The sequence below is a fragment of the Camelus bactrianus genome, chromosome 28 (assembly GCF_048773025.1).
Source record: "Camelus bactrianus isolate YW-2024 breed Bactrian camel chromosome 28, ASM4877302v1, whole genome shotgun sequence".
Taxonomy (NCBI): Eukaryota; Metazoa; Chordata; class Mammalia; order Artiodactyla; family Camelidae; genus Camelus; species Camelus bactrianus.
Genome location: NC_133566.1, coordinates 2816189 through 2834875, shown reverse-complemented (window position 1 = coordinate 2834875; position 18687 = coordinate 2816189). Strand labels below are relative to the sequence as shown.

General features: G+C 50.8%; 2 protein-coding genes across 2 annotated transcripts; both read left to right on the top strand.

Moving 5' to 3' along the window:
* The first annotated feature begins 1154 nt into the window (after window positions 1-1154).
* Window positions 1155-7830, top strand: LOC141575400 (transport and Golgi organization protein 1 homolog). The gene is made up of 9 exons (XM_074354469.1): window positions 1155-1328; window positions 1774-1846; window positions 3933-4071; window positions 5453-5551; window positions 6238-6298; window positions 6411-6446; window positions 6520-6653; window positions 6771-6865; window positions 7742-7830. The coding sequence occupies exons 2-9, from the start codon at window positions 1807-1809 to the stop codon at window positions 7828-7830; spliced, it is 693 nt and encodes a 230-aa protein (XP_074210570.1). The 5' UTR covers window positions 1155-1328; window positions 1774-1806.
* Window positions 7831-9124: 1294 nt separating this feature from the next.
* Window positions 9125-16759, top strand: LOC141575399 (uncharacterized). The gene is made up of 3 exons (XM_074354468.1): window positions 9125-9131; window positions 12051-12711; window positions 16607-16759. The coding sequence occupies exons 1-3, from the start codon at window positions 9125-9127 to the stop codon at window positions 16740-16742; spliced, it is 804 nt and encodes a 267-aa protein (XP_074210569.1). The 3' UTR covers window positions 16743-16759.
* The last annotated feature ends 1928 nt before the right edge of the window (window positions 16760-18687 follow it).

Here is an 18687-nt window from a genome sequence, read left to right as displayed (position 1 = left end):
AGAACTTGAAAACCATTGAGAGGGTGAATGAACATTTGAATGACGTTCAGATTGCTCGAGCTAAGCTGCAGGCAGTGAGGGAGCAGAACGCCAAGAGTCCACACTTGTTAAGAGCTGCCACATTGACCATAGCCGGGCTTCTGAGGCTTTTTGTGCCCTGGGCGAGCTGCGCGCTCCCGCTTCTCCTGCTTTTGGCCACAGCAGAGTGTGAGAGCCCAGGAGCGGAACCTCTCTGTGAACAATGACCCAGAATTTTATGGACTAAAACCTTCGTGACTTTTCCTATTTCAGAGACTAGGAAATATGTCTTATTTTCACAACTTAGAGAGTTTTCTCACCACTCACACTGCCCTCCAAGATACACAGAAGATGCCAGGAAATACCGGAGAGGTGAAGGAAGTTACTAGACTAGGTGCACAGCTCCTTGCCCTGTTGATGTTAAACAGAGAACTTTCCATGTGAATTTGGGTAAACTTTGTTTATATTTTACCAGGGACACTCATTTGTGAGCTCTTTGACATGAGCAGTTTCCCACCCTTGCTTCCCCCTGTCATCCAGTCGTGCCCTCCATTGTCCAGTGAGGAGGAATCCTGTGGAGGCGAGGAAATATCTGCGCCTGGAGGTCTCGTTTTTCTGCATTTCTTTATGGGCTTGACATTTGTCCTGGGCTCAACCTGGATCAGCTGCCATCACAGGAAACTTAGGGGTAGTTGTGGATACTGGCTGAGAAGGGACAGGATTCCAAAAGGGTTGAAGAGAAGCAACTGCCCATCAGAACAATCCAAGACTTTCTGGAAGAGATTGGCAGGCTGGCAGGGGAAGAGGACCAGCTGAAGTAGGAAATGCAAGACGCAGGGGGTCAGAACGAGCTGCTAGGACGCCCAGTGCTAGAACTTGAAGGAAGAGGCACTGTCTGCTGTAAACTCTAAAATGGAGCACTGTCTTCAGCCCCAAACCAAAATTCAGGGAAAGTCCCAGATGCTTTCAAGCATGTGTAAGGGAACGTATAACACTTGCTTACCTTTCTTTGTAAAATGTGTATGTTGAGAATCATTTCACTGCCTTAATATCTTCTGGAGAGAATGCTCACCAAAGTCTTTGGACATGCACCAGGGCTAATATATTTATTTTCCATTGTTTGTTTTGCAGTTAACAAAATACTTTGTTTTTGGGGAAAAAAAAGTTACACTTTTTAAGCATATCACCCTGAGTTTTCATTGAAATCTTAGTACATACTTTATTTGTGTCCTGTGTGAAGATACTGGAAAAAGGAACATCTCCAGAGAACTTGAAAGGTACTGTTTCAATGAACACTTCAGGAATTTGAGGTAAATGCCTCCAGTTGCAGCAGGATTTCCACTGTACACATTAGCTTTCACAAGGAACAACAATCTCATGTTTTAGAAGATTAAATGTTGATATCTATTCAAATTATTTTTCTTGGGAATTTAGTCATCAATGAGAATGTTTTAGGTTGAAATTGCCCTTAATAAATCTCACGTCTGTGAAGCCACAGTGAAGTCTGAAGAAATGCATGTGCAGGAGGACGTTCAGCTCAGCAGCAAGAAGAGAGTAAGGAATGTTACTCACCCCCAGAGATGCTTAGCTCAGAGAACCGAGCATCAGTGTGTCAGAGTTTAATTGTGCTGTAACGCACGGAAAGCAGATGGCCCGTCTTAGCTGATTCCAAGCGTACGATTCCTCTCGTGTTAAGTATGTTCACATTGCTGTAGATCAGTACTTCTTGAATGTCTTCTCATATCTATCTTACAGCCAGGTGTTTCGAAGACCAGATCTGAGGGTTCGATGCAGCGAGCTATGACAACTGGAGACTGCAGCCTGGAAGGTATGTTGCTTGTTGGGAAGAAAACCTTACATACAGGCTTCCTGGGAGATGTTGTGGCTTCAGTTCTAGACCCCTAGAATAAAATAAATATAATTAAGAGAGTCAAATAATTTATTGGGTTTTTTTTTTGTTGTTTTCCACTGCAAATAACAGTTAAGTTTACACTATACTGTAGTCTATTAAGTGAGCAATACCACTGTGTCTAAAAACCCCAATGTTCATAACTTAATGAAAATACTCTTTATTACTAAAAACTGCTAGCCATCATTGGAGCCTTTAGTGAGGTGTAATCTTTTTGTTGGTGGATGGTCTTTTTTTTTTAACTTTTTTTTTTTTTATTGAGTTACAGTCATTTTGGTGGATGGTTTTGAATTAATGTTGGTGGCTGCTGACTGGTCATTGTGGCAGTTGCTGAAGATCGGTGTGGCTTTTGCAATTTCTTAACATAAGACCACAGTGAAGTTTGTGACAGGATTCTCTCTTCCTTTCAGGAACAAGTCCTCTGTCGCAGGCAATTTGACACATTTTACACACAGTAGAACTTCTTTCCAAATTGGAGTCAGTCCTCTCAATCCCTGCGGTAATTTATCAGCTAAGTTCATACGCTCTTCTAAGTCCTTTGTTATTTCAACCTTCTTCACAGCATCTTCACCAGTAGATTCCATCTCAAGAAACCAATTTCTTTGCTTGTCCATAAGAAGCAGCTCCTCATTCATGCACATTTTATCATGAGGTTGCAGCCAATCAGTCATATCTTCAGGCTCCACTTGTAACTCTAGTTCTGCTATTTTCAGCACATCTGCAGCTCCATCCTGCACTGAACTCTTGAGCCCCTCAAAGTCACACATCAGGATTGGAATCAATTCCTTCCAAACCCCAGTTCATGTTGATATTTTGACTTCTTCCCATGAATAACGAATGTTCTTAATGGCATGTAAAATGGTGAATCCTTTCCAGAAAATTTTCCATTCATTTGCCCAGACCCATCATTGGTGTCACTGTCTATGGCAGCTAAAGCCTTCCAAAATGTATTTCTTAAATAATAAGACTTGAAAGTCATAATTACTCCTGATCCATGGGCTGCAGAATAGATGTCGTGTTAAGCATGGAAACAGCATTCATCTCATGCATCTCCATCAGAGCTCCTGGATGACTTGTGCATTGTCCATGAGCAGTAATATTTTGAAAGAAATTTTTTTTGTGTGTTTTGTTTTGTTTTGTTTTCTGAGCAGTAGGTCTCAACAATGGGCTAAAATATTCATGTTGTAAATAGATGTGCTGTCATTCACGCTTTGTTCTATTTATAGAACACAGAGTAGATGTCACTTGATTCTCATGGGACATAGGATTTTCATAATGTTAAATGAATATTGGCTTCGTTAGCCGCTAACGGGAAAGTCAGCCTGTCCATTGAAGCCTTGATGCCAGGCGCTGACTTCTCTACAGCTGTGATGGTGCTGGGTGGCCTCCCCTTGCACTTCTCTGCATTGAAAACCTGTTGTTTAGTGCAGCCACCTTCATTAGCTGTCTTAGCTTCATCTCCTGGAGCACTTGCAGCAGCCTCTGGGTCAGCTCTTCCCACCTTACCTTGCACAGGTATGCAGTGGAGATGGAATCTTGCCTTAAACTTCATTGGCCAACCCCTGCTGGCTTCACACTTTTCTTCTGAAGCCTCTTCACCTCTCTCAGGGTTTATAGAATTGCTGAGAATTAGGGACTTCCGCTGGATTAGGCTTTGCCTTAAAGGAATGTCATGCCTGTTTTAATTAAAATGATAAAGAACGAAATATTTCAGAAACTACCAAAATGTGACACAGAGATAAGAAATGAGCAAATGCTGCCAGAAAAAAATGTCACCAATGGAATTGTTGTACTCAGGGTTGTTACAAATCTTCAATTGTTTAAAAATATGCATTACCAGGGAGGGCAATAAAATGAAACATGCCTGTAATAGCAATGAATTTGCACTGGGAAGGTAAAAAGGGGGTTCCTGCCTTCAGAATTCTCTCCTTTCTCCACTCCCCAGCACAGCCAAGCTCTTGAGTGCACACGTGCACACACAAAGCCAATTGTTTTATGTTTATAGAGGGTAAAAAGAAAATGCAAGACCACCATGCTGCATCGGGATCTCTGAAAGAACGTGAGGAAGACGGTTTCCAAAGGCAGGTGAAGAAAGTACGCGTCCTTGATGAAATCAGTGGACAGAGAACTATGGACACTGAAGGGTAAGACGTTCCCGTGTTAATTATGACAATGTGTGAATGAATGTGAGGAGTTATGTGGATATTGTAATATGTTTCAGAATACTTACCACCATATTTTTGTTACCATATTCGATCAGTACAGATGTGCATTTATTTTTCAACCTTGATTTCTGTAATCTGCTGCTTCTGTTCATTCTAACTGGTTACCAGAGTCTTGTTTGTATTTAGTTTGAGATTTTAGCGGGTTCTTGGACCAGATTTAGTCACTTCATTTTCTGGATCCCTCTAGGTCCATTTCTATTGTCCTTAGGTTTCAACCACATCAAAGTGTCATGACCTGCCATGTGTCTATCATTTTTAATAAACTCTAGACATTGGGTAGAAAATAGAGAAAACTTGAGGCCTCGTGTGAAGTTAACTTGCTGCAGAGAAGGTGGGCATTACAGCTGGCAGGTGGTCAGGGCGCCAGCAGCGCTACATCCTGTTAACCCGGTTAGCAGCTGAGATCAGTCAGTGCAGCCAGCCCTCGTGAGGCCCGTGTGTCTCCTGTCCACCTTTGTTTCTGGCATGTAGCTCTCACGGATCCCAGCTAAGTCCTGCAGGTCTTTCTAGGGATCACCTTCGCTGACGGACCATGAGCTCCAGCTGCCTGACTGCGGTGCCCGTGCGTAGGGGGCACCGGCTGCCGGGCTGCTCTGCATCTCAGTGGTTTCCTCTGCAGTTACCGGGTGACCCCCGGGGAAGGTGGGCCCAGTCCTGGGCTTTCTTCTTCTCCATCTTGGCCTCATGTCCCTTTCTGGATTGTTAGCAAGTTGGTACATTTGATCATGGATTTCATAATTTGTCCAGAGTTTCCTTTCATTCTCAGGGAGAGGTCATGGACATCACACCCATTAACCCGCTTTCAAAAAAAAACATTGCCTTATATTTCCTAAAGGATCAGGTTTTGCTCCAGGTTTTGACTGAAATCTGGGCTCTCTGTGGGAGAAATCAAACAAGTCATGAACGCTTGCTTTACCCTAATGTGTTTGGTTGTGGTGACTTGGTCAGACCCTGATTCCCACGTTGAAACACAGTGAGCTCGCGCTGTCCCAGGCACAGGATCGTGAGCCTGGTGGGGGGGAGGGGGCGCAGAGCACACCTCACGTGGGCTTTTCCTGTGTGTTTATTTTATGCACAAATGAGTAGGGGTGGGGACGCTGAAGGGAAGCCCAGATACCAAACACTTGCCAGAGGCCTGAGTGTAGTTTTTTCATATTTATTAGTGGGGGTACTTCAATTCTTTCCTGTGTGTTTATCAGCCTGAGCATTTATAGGGAAGGGTGAAAGGAACATGGAATTCTTCCCTTCCAGTTTCTGGGAGGGAAACTGGCAGAATTTCACAGTTTCTTTCCCCTCTCAGGAAGGTGGACATGAACGGAAGTGAGCTAGTGGGAAAGCAGCAGCTGTTGGCAGCAAAGGAGGAGGCAGAATTGGCTGAAGAGGAGACAAGATGGTACAAGTGAGTTCAGCTCCTCCGCACATGCGGCTTTGAAAACACCTGTTGGATTTTTTGAAAACTTTTCTAAAATGTTTAGACACAATATCATAAACCGACCCAAACAAAAGACATTTGTATACATGGCTTCACACAGGAGGAAAAGTGTTAAGTTTTACACATGTTAAGTTAAACGTTTAACTTTAAAAAGTATTAAGTTACTAAGAATTTCCTGGTCCCCAGTGCTGGCCAGACTGAGAGGAGAGACGGTTCACAGAGATGTTTCTGAAGGTGCTATAAACCGTTGTCACCCTGAAGATAGCAGTTTAGTGTAGCGTCAGTCGGACCAATACACATTCCCGTGCTGCTGGGGAGACCCAGGTGTAAGAAGTAGGGTCAGGATGTAAGGAAAGGAAGAATCAAGCTTTGTGATGAAAGATGCTCAGCACAGGACACGTGAGGGAAATGCTGAGAACGGGAGGGGGAGTTGTGTCCGCCCAGAACCGGGCAGGCGTTCAGTAACAGTGACGGAAGGATTGGCTGCAGCGACAGCTTTGCACCTGCTGTGCTTCTGCAGCCGTGTGCAGTGTGTCTTGAGCGGTGAGATGATGTGTGTGAGTGTGCAGTGCAGATAACGTGGACTGGGGCAGGTTATTTAACAGCATACCCAGCATTGTGTCTTCTCTGATGCAACAATTTGTAACTCATAGGATAAGACTTGAAGAATGTCATGGGCAAATGCGGGAAGCAGAGGTCACTTGGAGACACCAGGTAACCTGCCTTCCTCCTGACACACCGAGTCCTCAGCACCTAATGCAGACAGTTATTTTGGCCCTGAGAACCCCTTGCCATGGGGTGTTTCTTGATGTGTTGACTTTTTCAGGTCACTCTTGCCGAGAAGAAGGCCCAAGACAGCTCGGTAAGAATTTGTTTCCTTCCTTCCCTTTGTGCACAGTCGGCCACAACTGAACGTGGATGTTTTTCTCCCACAGCTCAGGTCTCAGGAGCTGGAGAGGGAAATCTCTGAATTGAGAAGTGAAAACTCTGACCTGAGAAGGGTAAATTCTGACCTGAGAAGGGAAAACTCCTCTGAGCTGAGAAGGGAAGTTGCCCACCTGAAACAGAGGTACAGAATTTTGACACATTTTTACGGGTGTTTTGAGATTTTTAAGGACTGGTTGTTTTGTGCCTAGTAGAGGAATTCGTGGTGTAATTTGTATTGAAGTCATTCTTTATCTTTAAGATTGGATGCAATCTGCAGACGGAGGCAGGCAGAGGAATACATGAGGCAGGATCCCACCCCAGGAGGACAGTACAGGCTGCACCCTCCCCTGAGAGGTAAGGAGCACAATGTGAAGTGCGGCAGCTCCATTTCTGCAGCAGGAGCCGCCCAGTGGGCTGCTTGTCCCCATGGGTAGTTGTCGGGTTTCCTGGACACCACACCACACACTTACTGTGGGGAACAGGTTCACAGCTGGGTGACAAGATGCTGTTTTCTTTACATGCCACCAGCCAGCAGGGCTCTGTCCCCTGTGAGCAGTGGAGCTCGAGCCCCTCCAGGGACTGCGGGCCACCCCCCAGACTCTTGGTTGGCTGGCGTGGCTGGCATGGCTGGTTTCTGTGCGCTAGAAGACGTGAGAGTCAGCCCTCTCTTCCCGCCTGGACACGGTTTTGAAGGCTGAATTTTCTTCTCATTTCAGGAAAATAACATGGATGACGTTTTAGAATGAAGGCAGTATGTCATAACGAGAAAAACATTTTTCTTCATTTGCCTTGGTGGATAAATATTCTATTCAAGATCTGCTTTAAGACAGCAGGCATTTCTTCACTAATTTTCAGGTCCCTTCGTTCTTATAAAAAAGCTTGCACAGTGACTTAGAGTAGCCAGTTAGTAAGTGACATGACTACGTCGCCCCCCTCTCCCAGAGTTAACGTGTAACTCTAAAGTCTCCCAGCAGCTACTCCATGTAACTCACCATTCTTTTGCCGCTTATTACAACATGAGTCATTGAGGCCACTTCTTTCATAAATGTTTATGTGACATCTGGTCACTTATACAAGACATGCGCTGTCAGAGAGAAGGCTTATAACAGTTTACCAACAGGCTGAGGAGGAAGAGGTGGAGCTCACAGTCAGGGCTTGTTGATACTCTTCCTATGAAAGACCCTTCTTACTTTAATGTATAATCTGTATACAGACTGATTTGCCCTGAAGTGTGCTGTGAGTCCCGAGTGTCAGTGTTGGTTGCCAGGGATCTGAGCACTGAGCCCCCATCCAGGGTGATTAGCTACGAAAACACCTGAATAAAGGCACTGTGGTGTCCTCGTCATGGGACAGGGGTCCAGTCTCCCCTCGTCCTCGGGGTCACCTGAGGCGGGAGGGAGACCTGCGGCTTCTGTGAAGAGCCAGGGGCGCGGTCGGGAGTGAGAGCTCCTGGAGGAGGGCAGGGAGGGCTCGGCTCGTGCTTCCCCCGCAAGGCCTCGGTCAGATATAATCCACCATCAGTTCTGCTCTCCCTTTACAGATTCAGGGCTGGGTGGCGCCCCTGTTAGGAATGGCACCACATTTCCGGCTCAGGAGGCAGAGGAAACCCAGGTAAGTAATTTATTTCAGCTGTGTTCCAGTGGTCATTTTGTATTGAAATAATCCCTAGAACTACCATTTCAATTTTGAACAAATTATTCTTGGCCTTGCCGATGGATTGGGTATTCCGGGATAAGTATGCCCTGTCATCACAGAGACGTGTGGCAACAGAGTTTTATCCCGAAGGCCTCCTGTGCAGCCCAGGCTGCAGGCAGGCCCCAGGGTTGATGAAGGGCATGGCGCGTAGCTGCCAACTGGGCACCCAGTGCAGGGGAGGGTGATAGGTGACGACAACTGCTGCGTTGGGTTTCGGCTTTTGTCAGTGTTGGCGCTTTTGTCTGTCATCCAACCCAGCTCTCCCTTCTGTCCCGCAGGCCACCCCGTGGGCCGGAGGGCCCCAACCTTTCCGAGGACCAGCCCGCGTGGCCTGCCCCGAGAGCGGCCCGTCGTCGTCCAGCGGGCCACCTGCACCTGGGCCCCCCTTGAGCCCTGTGCAGCCTCGCCCCCCACCGCCAGCTGCTCCGCTCGGTAAGAGGAAAGCATAGTCCTCTGTTTCTTCCTTGAGTCACTGCAGAAGAAGGGCAGATCGCTCTCCAGTGCTTCCCCGTGCACGGGCCGCCCTGACCGGGCTCACGGCCGTGTCCCTCTGGTCCCTTAGCAGACGCACTTGATGGGCCGCGTCTTCCCCGTCCTGCCCTGGGGAGGGAGGTGTCTCTTGTGGAGGGAAAGAGGGTCCTCTGACGGAGGGCAGACGTGTCGGTTCTGCACACGGGCCTTCAACAGAGACCACGTTCCGGGCTCCCTGGAGGAGAAGCCCGCCCCTGTCACTGTCTGCAGCGAGTGGAGCCCTGACCTTCCACAGCCGATGATCGGTTATGGAAGAAACACCCGAACCCGGGGCCTGCGGTCTCTCCCTCAGGGTCCTGAGACCTGCCTCCCATTCTGTCTGATGTGAGGCTTAGTGTGATACGGGGAAGAAAGCCACAAAGATCTTTTGTGCTTGAGCAAACTAACATGTTTTGTAAGGTAGTGAACGGTGAACGTTTTTTGTATTTTATTTTATCTCTGCCGAGAAGCTAGCTGACTTGGGGAAGGATATAGGTTAGTGGTAAATAGAACGCTTGCTTAGCATGCAGAATTCCGTGTGCTCATTCCCAGTACCTCCATTTAAAAGAAGAAGAAAAGGAAAAACAAAAACAAGAGCAAACTTCAAATGTTAGAAATACATAGTGCGCAAACACAACTTCGATATCCATTCTTTTTACGTGTTTTCCTCTTACTACTTGGTTTGAAATATATCCCAACCGTGACTTAAGCACTTATTTTTTTAAATGCTCTAACTCCTTGAAATAATTTTCTGCCACTTTTATTTTCACAAATCCACAAACGGAGATAGACGCACATGGTGGTTCTAATTTACATTCGTGATTATTCTCATTAACGTACATGTAACTACATTTTACAGATGGTATGACAGTGCGCCACGTTGCAGAAGAGAAAGGAAGAGGATCTTCCTGGGATGAGGTACTGTCTCTTGTTGTTAATGTCCTTGTGTGACTATGTAAGTACCAGGGGATTCTGAGACATAAGCCGGGGGTTGGTGTGAGTGTGCATTTTCACGTTTGCACCTGCTGATGAGAACTTTGGACTTATACTTTTAACTTACAATTTAGGATGTGATACTGTGCTTAATGCCGTAGGACTGGATAATGCACTTGTGTTAATTTTCCAGACTCACCTAGTGAAACCAGTGTCTGTATGTGAATTCTTTTTTTCAGGGTCTTTCCGTTACAGTTTATTAGAGGATATGGAAAAGAAATTCATCCCTGGGAAAGTTAGGTGTATCTTGGAGTTGGTTCTTGTTTTAGCCGTCCTCACTTGAAATTAATTAAGTGATGTTTCATTTTGAAGGCAGCATGTTTTGTCTTCCCATTCCACCGCCAGTAACAGTGTTCTAGTTTCCTTAATGCCTTGCGCTCTTTCCCACCTGCTCCTTTCACTCAGGCTGCCCTTCCCCAAAGCCCCTCCACATCCCCCGTCTGCACTGGATCTCTCTTTTACGAAACAGTGCGGTGTTCCCAGCATTCCCTGAGCTGTCCACGTGCAGCAGACTCTCCTGTCCTTTGTGGCGTTACTGTACCCGTTCACCTCAGTTGTAGAGCTGTTGAGACTTTTCTGTGCTGATTTGTTTTCATGGATCCTGTGCCTCTGGCAGAACAGAGAGAGGAATCTGCCTTTTACTTGTACTGCCAGCTTCTCCCAGGATAGGGCTTATGATCTGATAGATACAGTAAATAACTGTTGTCTTCCTGACTGACTGACTGACTGAATGACCTAGTGTATGAACTTGATGGTTTCTGAAGTTCGGTTCTTGTTTTACGTTGTTTTGTGTTCCTAGGAAGGGGCGACTGAGCCCGAAATTAAGAACCCAGAATGCAAAAAGAAAAACAAAAGAAAGAAAAACAAAGGAAAACCAGAATACGTTACTGGGACGGTGGAATTTGCTCCAGGGGAGCTAAGAGATCATAACACACGGACCTCTGTTGGTGGAGCCAACAGAGCTTATACACTGGGTAAGTTAGTGAACGTGGATGGCATTTGTTTTTCTCTGTGCCTAGAAACAAGTGTGCTCTGGGGAGAAGGGTACATATAGCTCAGCAGTAGACAGAATGTATGCTTAGCGTGCAGGAGTTCCTGGGGTCAGTATCCAGGTCCTCCAATAAACGAGTGTGATACGGGTAAGGAAGGAAGGCACAAAGGTTTCGTTTTGCTTCAGCAGTGTCTTCGCAGGAAAGCCTAATCCTCCATCCTTTTCTGTGGTTTTTAGCCGACGCGGGACCTGGCGCGGCTCCGGTGCGGCCCGGCAGCTCCCTGCCGCCTGCGGCGACCCCGGAGGCCCAGGTAAGTGAGGTGGTCGTGCTCTGTTGGACGTCGTTCTGGGAAAGGTGATCTTCCTGTTTTCCCGGCAGCCGTTCCTGGCCTCGTCTCCAGACTGTGTGTTCTGTGACGGGTCTGGCGTGGCGTGGCGTGTCGCTGCCTTTCAGACTCCAACTCTTGCCCAGGGTTAGTGGGCTGTTTCTCCCGGGAGCCCGTCGCCTTGGCTGGTGCCTGCAGGAGCCACGAGGGAGTGCTTAGAAGCCGGGGCCCGCAGACTTTGACTGCGGGTTTCTCGAAGCAGCGTGAGGAGGGTGAGCCCGCGCTCCACACTGACTTCTCCCGGCTCGGCTGACTCCTTCCTGTCCTCCTGCACCTGGGGTTGCTCCTGGGTCACTGAGACGGATTTCTGTGTCGTCACTCTTCTGACTGGTTTCCCGGCTCAGGCCAGGTGATACTCCTGTTTAGAATGTCCATTCAGATCCTGGTAACTGAAATCACAGCCCGTCACTGTCTGTTCTCGGGAGGTAAGTGTGTCTTGGCCGCTGCCTCCAGTTGTACTCTGGGCAGAAAAGCCTGACTCTCCGAGGTGGTGCATTTGTAGCAGGGAGTAGAGGCTGGAAGGGAAAGAGCCCGCCGTGAAAATGCCTCCTCCCCTGCGGGGGAATTCCGATGCGCACCAGAGTGCCTACGTTGTGTTCCCCACCCTGCGCCGGGTCGGGCCTGCCCTGGAAGCTGTCAGAGCTGCTCTTCGGCCTCATCGCACACCGTGGGGCCTTGCGCACGAGCTAGGACAGTCCCTTTGGTGTCAGGTGTGGGATTGAGACTCCCCACGTCAGTCTCCCTTGGACGCGGGTAGGGTGCGTTCTGTAGCGAACGTAAAATCCAGACGTCCCTGAAGGTAGGGAGGATTGTAGCGGAGCCTGACTCCCTTCTGAGGACAGCCTTGTCCCCTCAGGAGCCCTTGGGCAGCTCCGCCGCAGGACTCCGGGATGCCCAGCTCCCCAGGGCTCTTTGCGCCCAGGGGCAGCCCCTGCGGGGCGGAGGAGTGGCCCTTTGTGAGGAGGGGGCAGAGAGGGCCTGGCAGGGCCCTGCAGGCAGAGCCCTGCAGGCAGAGCGGCGACCCCGGTGGAGAATGAGCTCTTCACGCCCGTCCCGTCTCCGTGTTCCTGGTCCGCGCCGGGCAAGCTTGCGTGGAGCTGGGGAAGGTGGCGGGGAGGGCCGTCCCGCCCGCCCAGAGCAGAGCGGCTGGCTCTTGGGAAGGCGCTAGTTTGCCCGTGTGCTGGAAGCTCTGTGTGCAGCCTCTCGGGCAGGAGGACCCTTGGCTTCCTCCACTTGGAGACAGCGGCGGCGACGTGCGGCGTCAGGGTCCTATCCCCGTGTCCTCCTGTGCGGCCCAGGCTGCAGGCAGGCCCCAGAGGGCTGGGCGGAGCGTGTGGCGCCGTGCTGCTCTCTGGGCACCCGGTGGAGGGGAGGGTGCCCGGTGCCGACAGCTGCTGCGTTGGGTTTCGGCTTTTGTCGGTGTTGGCGCTTTTGTCTGTCATCCAACCCAGCTCTCCCTTCTGTCCCGCAGGCCACCCCGTGGGCCGGAGGGCCCCAACCTTTCCGAGGACCAGCCCGCGTGGCCTGCCCCGAGAGCGGCCCGTCGTCGTCCAGCGGGCCACCTGCACCTGGGCCCCCCTTGAGCCCTGTGCAGCCTCGCCCCCCACCGCCAGCTGCTCCGCTCGGTAAGAGGAAAGCATAGTCCTCTGTTTCTTCCTTGAGTCACTGCAGAAGAAGGGCAGATCGCTCTCCAGTGCTTCCCCGTGCACGGGCCGCCCTGACCGGGCTCACGGCCGTGTCCCTCTGGTCCCTTAGCAGACGCACTTGATGGGCCGCGTCTTCCCCGTCCTGCCCTGGGGAGGGAGGTGTCTCTTGTGGAGGGAAAGAGGGTCCTCTGACGGAGGGCAGACGTGTCGGTTCTGCACACGGGCCTTCAACAGAGACCACGTTCCGGGCTCCCTGGAGGAGAAGCCCGCCCCTGTCACTGTCTGCAGCGAGTGGAGCCCTGACCTTCCACAGCCGATGATGATCGGTTATGGAAGAAACACCCGAACCCGGGGCCTGTTGTCTCTTCAGTCAAGGGTCCTGAGACCTGTCTCCTAGTGTGTGTGATATGAGACCGAGTGTCATACGGGTAAACAGGGCTCATAGTTTTGTTTCTTTTGATAATTTCTACTCAGAAATGCCTAATCCTGCATCCTTTGTTTAGTTTTTTTCTGATGCAGAACCTCTGCGTCTCCAGTGTTCCCCGGTAGCTCCTGCCTGCGTTAGGCGACCACGGAGGCCCAGTTAAATTGGGATGTCATTTTCGGTGGAAGTCTTTCTGGGATATGTATTCTTTTTTTTTTTTATTTTGTAGCAGCAGCCTCTTCTGCCCTGTCTGCAGACTTTATGTTCTGTTTCGTGTCTGGCATCTCATTTTGTTTTCAAATTGAAACTCTTGCCCAGGGTCCATTGGCTTTTCCTCTCAGTTAGTCACCTGAGTGTTGCTTGCAGAAGCCATTAGCAATGGAGTACATGAGGGCTGAGAACCTCAGCTTTGACTGTTTGTTTCTTAAAATAGCATAAGAATGGTGAGCCCTTGCTCCATACTGACTTTTCCTGGCTCGGCTGACTCCTTTTTACCTCCTTCACTTGGGATTGCTCCTGGGTCACTGAGACTGTTTCCTGTTGTCATTCTTTGAATGGTTTCCTTGCTCAGGCTGGGGGATTCTCCTTTGTAGAATGCCCATTCAATTACTCGTAACTGATAACTGAGCAAAGCCACCCCTCCATCCTTACACCGTGTGGTTCGTGCAACTTTTGAGTCTTCCTGTGTGTGGTAAATATCACAGCCCGTCACTGTCTTTTCTGGGGAGGTAAAGGTGCCTTCCCCTCTGCCATCAGTTGTACTTTTGGGCAGAAAAGTCTGACTCTCAGAGATGGTGCATTTGTAGTAGGGAATAGAGGATGGAATGGAAAGAGCCCGCAGTGAAAATGCCTCCTTCCCTGCAGGACCAATTCGCACCAAAGTCCTGTCATCATGTTCTTCATCCCGCGCTGGGTCGATTCTGCCCTGGAAGCTCTCAGAGCTGCTTCTCTGTCTCATCACACACCATGGGATTTTCCACATGCGCTAAAATCCCATTCGTGTTATTTGCAGGATTGAAACTTCCCCCTTCCCTTTCCCATAGGACAAATGTAGTGTGATTTTCCTAGCGAACTTAAAATCCAGACATCCCTGAGAATAAGGATGATTGTAGCGGAGCCCGACTCCCTTCTGAGGACAGCCTTGTCCCCTCAGAAGCACATTGCCAGCTCCCCCACAGGACTGCGGGGTGCCCAGCTCCTCAGAGCTCATTGCGCCCAGGGGCAGCTCCTGCTGGCGGAGGAGGGCCCTTTGTGAGCAGGGAGTAGAGAGGGTCTGGCAGGGTTCTGCAGACAGAGCAAGTACCCAGGTGCGGCTCTCATTCTATGTGTGGGAAACCAGGCCTTCGGTTCCTTTCTTTCTCTGTGTTTCTGGTTCATGCAGACCATGCTTCTGTGGAGCTGGGGAAGGTGTCAGGGTGGGTTGTCCTGCACAGAGAGGCTTCCTGTTTGGGAGGCCCTAGTTTATCAATTTGCTGGAACCTCTGTACATCATCTCAGGCAGGACTCTCGCCTTCCTCCACTTACAGACACTGGCGGTGTCGTGTGGAAACAGTGTTTTATCCCCAAGGTCGAGTGTGTGGCCCTGTGCTGCTGTCTGGGCACCCGGTGGAGGGGAGGGTGCCCGGTGCTGACAGCTGCTGCATTGGGTTTCAGGTTCTGTAGGTGTTGTTCCTTTTGTCTGTCATCCAACACAGCTCTCTCTTCTGCAAGTCACTGTGGATTCCAGAGGTCCCAGTACTTGTCCAGGACCACTTGGTGTGCCTCGCCCGATGGGACACCCAGTGTCACTTCTCAGAGGCTATTCGTCACCGCCACCCCCACCTCCCTTGTGGCCTATGCGGTCTCAGCCACCGCCACCCCCCCCACCACCAGTTACAGCACTCGTTAAGATGAGAGCATGTGCTTCTGCTCCCTTGTCGAGTCTTTGCAGAAGGGGAGATGGCACTCCAGGGCCTTGCGATGCCTGAGGAAATCTGACTTGGGACATTGTGACGTCTGTCTAGCTTCCCAGCACACACATCTGATGGACTGTGTCATTTCCCCGTCCTGACCTGGGAAGCAGGCGTCTCTTGTATAGAACAGAAGAGACTTTTGACAGAATATCAAGTGAATTTGAAGTCCCAGTTTGGCCGATGTGCCTCTTGCATGGACCATGTGATGTGCTCTGTGAGGGGTGAAGCACACCCCTAACTTCAGGGGCTCACGGGGTTGCCTCGAGGGGTGAGGGAGCGAGTGAGGGAGAGAGACATTCACAGCAGACAGCTTGTCACCATAGCAGATGTGCCCGTGCAGGGCCTCAGAGTGCAGAAGAAGGACACGTGAGCCACACAGGAGTGAATAGGAGGGTGTGGAGGGCAAGAAAGAAATTGAGGGGCTGCCCAGTGGGCGTTTGTTGGGTTCACTCAGATGGAGCTGGAAGGTCACTCCCGGCAGGGTGGGCAGTTCAGGTGGGCCGTGTGAATGCAGCGTGAGGTCCACTCAGAGCCACGTGTGTGTGCAGGGGACTCAGTGCAGCCATGCACGTATCCCCTTCAGAACCCACTGCCTCCAGAAAGCCCTCAGTTCACAACCTCATATAAAGATAATTGTTCTCTTGGGTTTCTGAAAGTTCTGGGTCTGGATGAAATCTGTGGATATCAGAGAAACTGAAGTTTAGCTTGTTTTTTTCAGGGTATTTGTGTGGCTGAAGTTTTCTTTTGATTTGAAAAGTGCAGGCAGGATTTAGATCAGCTGAGCAGGTGCCTTGCCCTTCAGCATGAGGCAGGTTCTTTGGGGGAAGTCAGGGGTGATCAGGAGACCCCCTGTAGGACCCCTGTCCCCACACCCCTGCTCCCTCATCACCACGCCCACTGTCAGCTTGGCATCTCCACATTTATGTCACAAGATCCAATTTCTGATTCTTTGAGTTCTTGCAGTTCATCCCCTAACACCAAGACTCAGTGGGGCCCCCACAGGGTCTCAGCGTTGTTGTCTGTGAGCCGGGGGATAACGCTGTTCCCTGACGTCATTGTGAGGAGGGTTGGGTCAAGCACACATATTGTTTTGCAAAATGACTGGGACATATTTCTCACTCAGCATTCTCATAGTTTAAAAGAAAGTGTCTGCACACAGTATCATCAAAAGAGACCTCAGGAAGTACATTAAATTAAACTGAAGATATAAGAGCTCAGGCCCAGAGCTTACCACTCTCTGCTTTAAAGATAAGGCGAAAGGTCCCTTTCTTCTATTAAATATTAGGTCTTACTAGTTAAAGAAGGAAATATAATAATGAGAATGTGCACATTTTGACATCTGTGTCTGAGATGTGAAAACAATTATTTTCATTCTGTATAGACACGGAGATGCACACACAGACTACAGTGTCCGTCAGAGGCCTTACATACATTAGAGAAGACAAAATTGGGAAAAAATAAGATCCTATTAAAATAAATAACTCTTTTTGCCTTACAGCACAGTCTGCCAACTGAAGGGGCCCCTCAGCTGTGGCAATGATGTGTTTAGAGAAGATGTCAGAGGTGCATTATGGCCGAATGTTTCCCTGCTCCAACCTGCCCCCTCTGCTGTTCTCTCCTATTGTCACCCCTAATGAAATTGTCACAGTTCTCTCTGTGTCAGTGTCTGCTTCCTGGAGGACCAGTGGTCACACCCTCTTGAGGGCATGCAGTGATTTACGGGCACACAACTCCCAAACCAGCAGGAACTAAGATGACAGGGCAGACGCAAGATTACCCCTTCAGGGCAGCAGTGACCGCAGGGGCCCCGGGGCTCCTCCTGGGTGGTGGGTACAGCCTGTATCTAGATCTAGTGATGGCTGTGTTGCTTCAGTCTGTAAACACTCACTGGGCATGTGGGGCCTGTCAGTCACAGGGGTGTCCGGTCGTGAGCTAGATGACCAGAATGAAGTGGCCGTGTCTCATGGTGAGGAACGGATGAGGTGCAGGAGGGGGCCATGGGCGTCCAGCGAGAGGCCCTGCACTGACCAGGCCCATGCCCCCGCCCCATGTCAGCTGCCCGGCAGCCCCGGCTCCAGGCAGGCCCTGAGGCGGGCTGAGGGCGGCAGTGCTCTCAGTGAGCCCCGTGAGCACCCCTCATCCTCCCACAGCCTCCTGACTCTGAGGTGGGCGGGGCAGGGTCAGTGGGTGGGACGCCACCACTGCCAGGGAGAAGGTGTTGGGTATAAAAAGAGTCCACTCTACTCTGCGCCAGCTGTCCCTGGAGCCCACGGGGCCCTCCCTCCTTCCAGGTGGGGGAGGCAGCCAGCCCTGCAGCAGCTCTGGGGTCCAGGCTGGGCCACAAACAGGTCAAGGTGAGACTGCTGCGCTGCCTGGGAAGTGGGGGGAACAGCGATGCAGCAGTAAATGCCAGCAGGAGCAGCTCTGTAACCGGCCTCCACTGTGAGCAGAGCTGGGGCTGGAACATCACTGTGAGGGTGGGAGGGCTGGGAGAGATGTGGCCCTGTGGCCCTGGACAGGGCTAGACCTGAGCTCAGGGCCTGAGGGCCTGGGGGAGAGATAGAGAAAGACACGCAGGGAGAGACAGTGTGTGAGTGAGAGAAAGGTGGGGGTCAAGTCCTAGAGAGGGACAGGAGGTGACAAGAGAGGGACACCGGGTAGGGGGAAGCAGAGACAAGAGGAGGCAGGAAGGAAAGAGGGAGCCAGCCCAGGGTGCATAGTGGGGGACAATGGGCCAGGGTGACTGGGAAGGGGAGTTGGCCCATCCTTCACCAAGCCGTGCAGCTGCCACCGTCAGGGCCGCAGGGACCAGCAGCCCGCCCAGCTAGACAGGAACCATCGGCCCTCAGGACGGGGCTGACAGCCGCGCCCAGGGCCCTCCGGCCACTTCCCAGGTAAGGAGGACCAGGAGGGCTCTCCCCAGCACCACAGCAGCACCATCTCTAGCTTCACAGAGACCCTGTGATCAGGCACCGTCCCGTCCCCCGTTCCACAGAAGGGAAACTGAGGCTCGGCCAGCCAGCCAACTTGGCCCTGTCTGCAGGGTTATTCACTTTCCCGATGCTTCTTTCCCAGGCAGGCCTGTGCCCCTGTCCTAAGAAGGGGGGCTGTGACAAGCCCGAAGGCCTGGGTCCCACCCGACTGCCCTCCTGTGCTGGGTGACCTGGGCAGGTCTCTTCCCCTCCTTGGGCCTCGACTGTATGACCAGCGGACCTTCTCCCCATTTTCCTGGGAAGTGGGACCCCAGCAGGGCCATCACTCCAGGCCTACCAGGGCCCTGGTTGGGTGTGGGGTGAGCTCTGGCTCTCGGGGGAATTCCTTTCTGGGCGGGGCGATGGCTCATGTGCGCTCACCACTTTTTATGGGGTCACATCCTGCTATTTCCGTCTGGAATGGGACTTATCTACCATGGAGCCTGAAACTTGGTTTTCCACATTTTTCTAAATTGGTCCTTGTGCAGAAGAGCAGCTCCCCTGGCCGGGATGACAAACTCAGTCCTGGTGAGGAGGCCCTTCTTACTCCCCTCACCTCACTGCTGCTGGTCACACCCAAACTCCAGGGCCATGTTCGCCCCCTTGG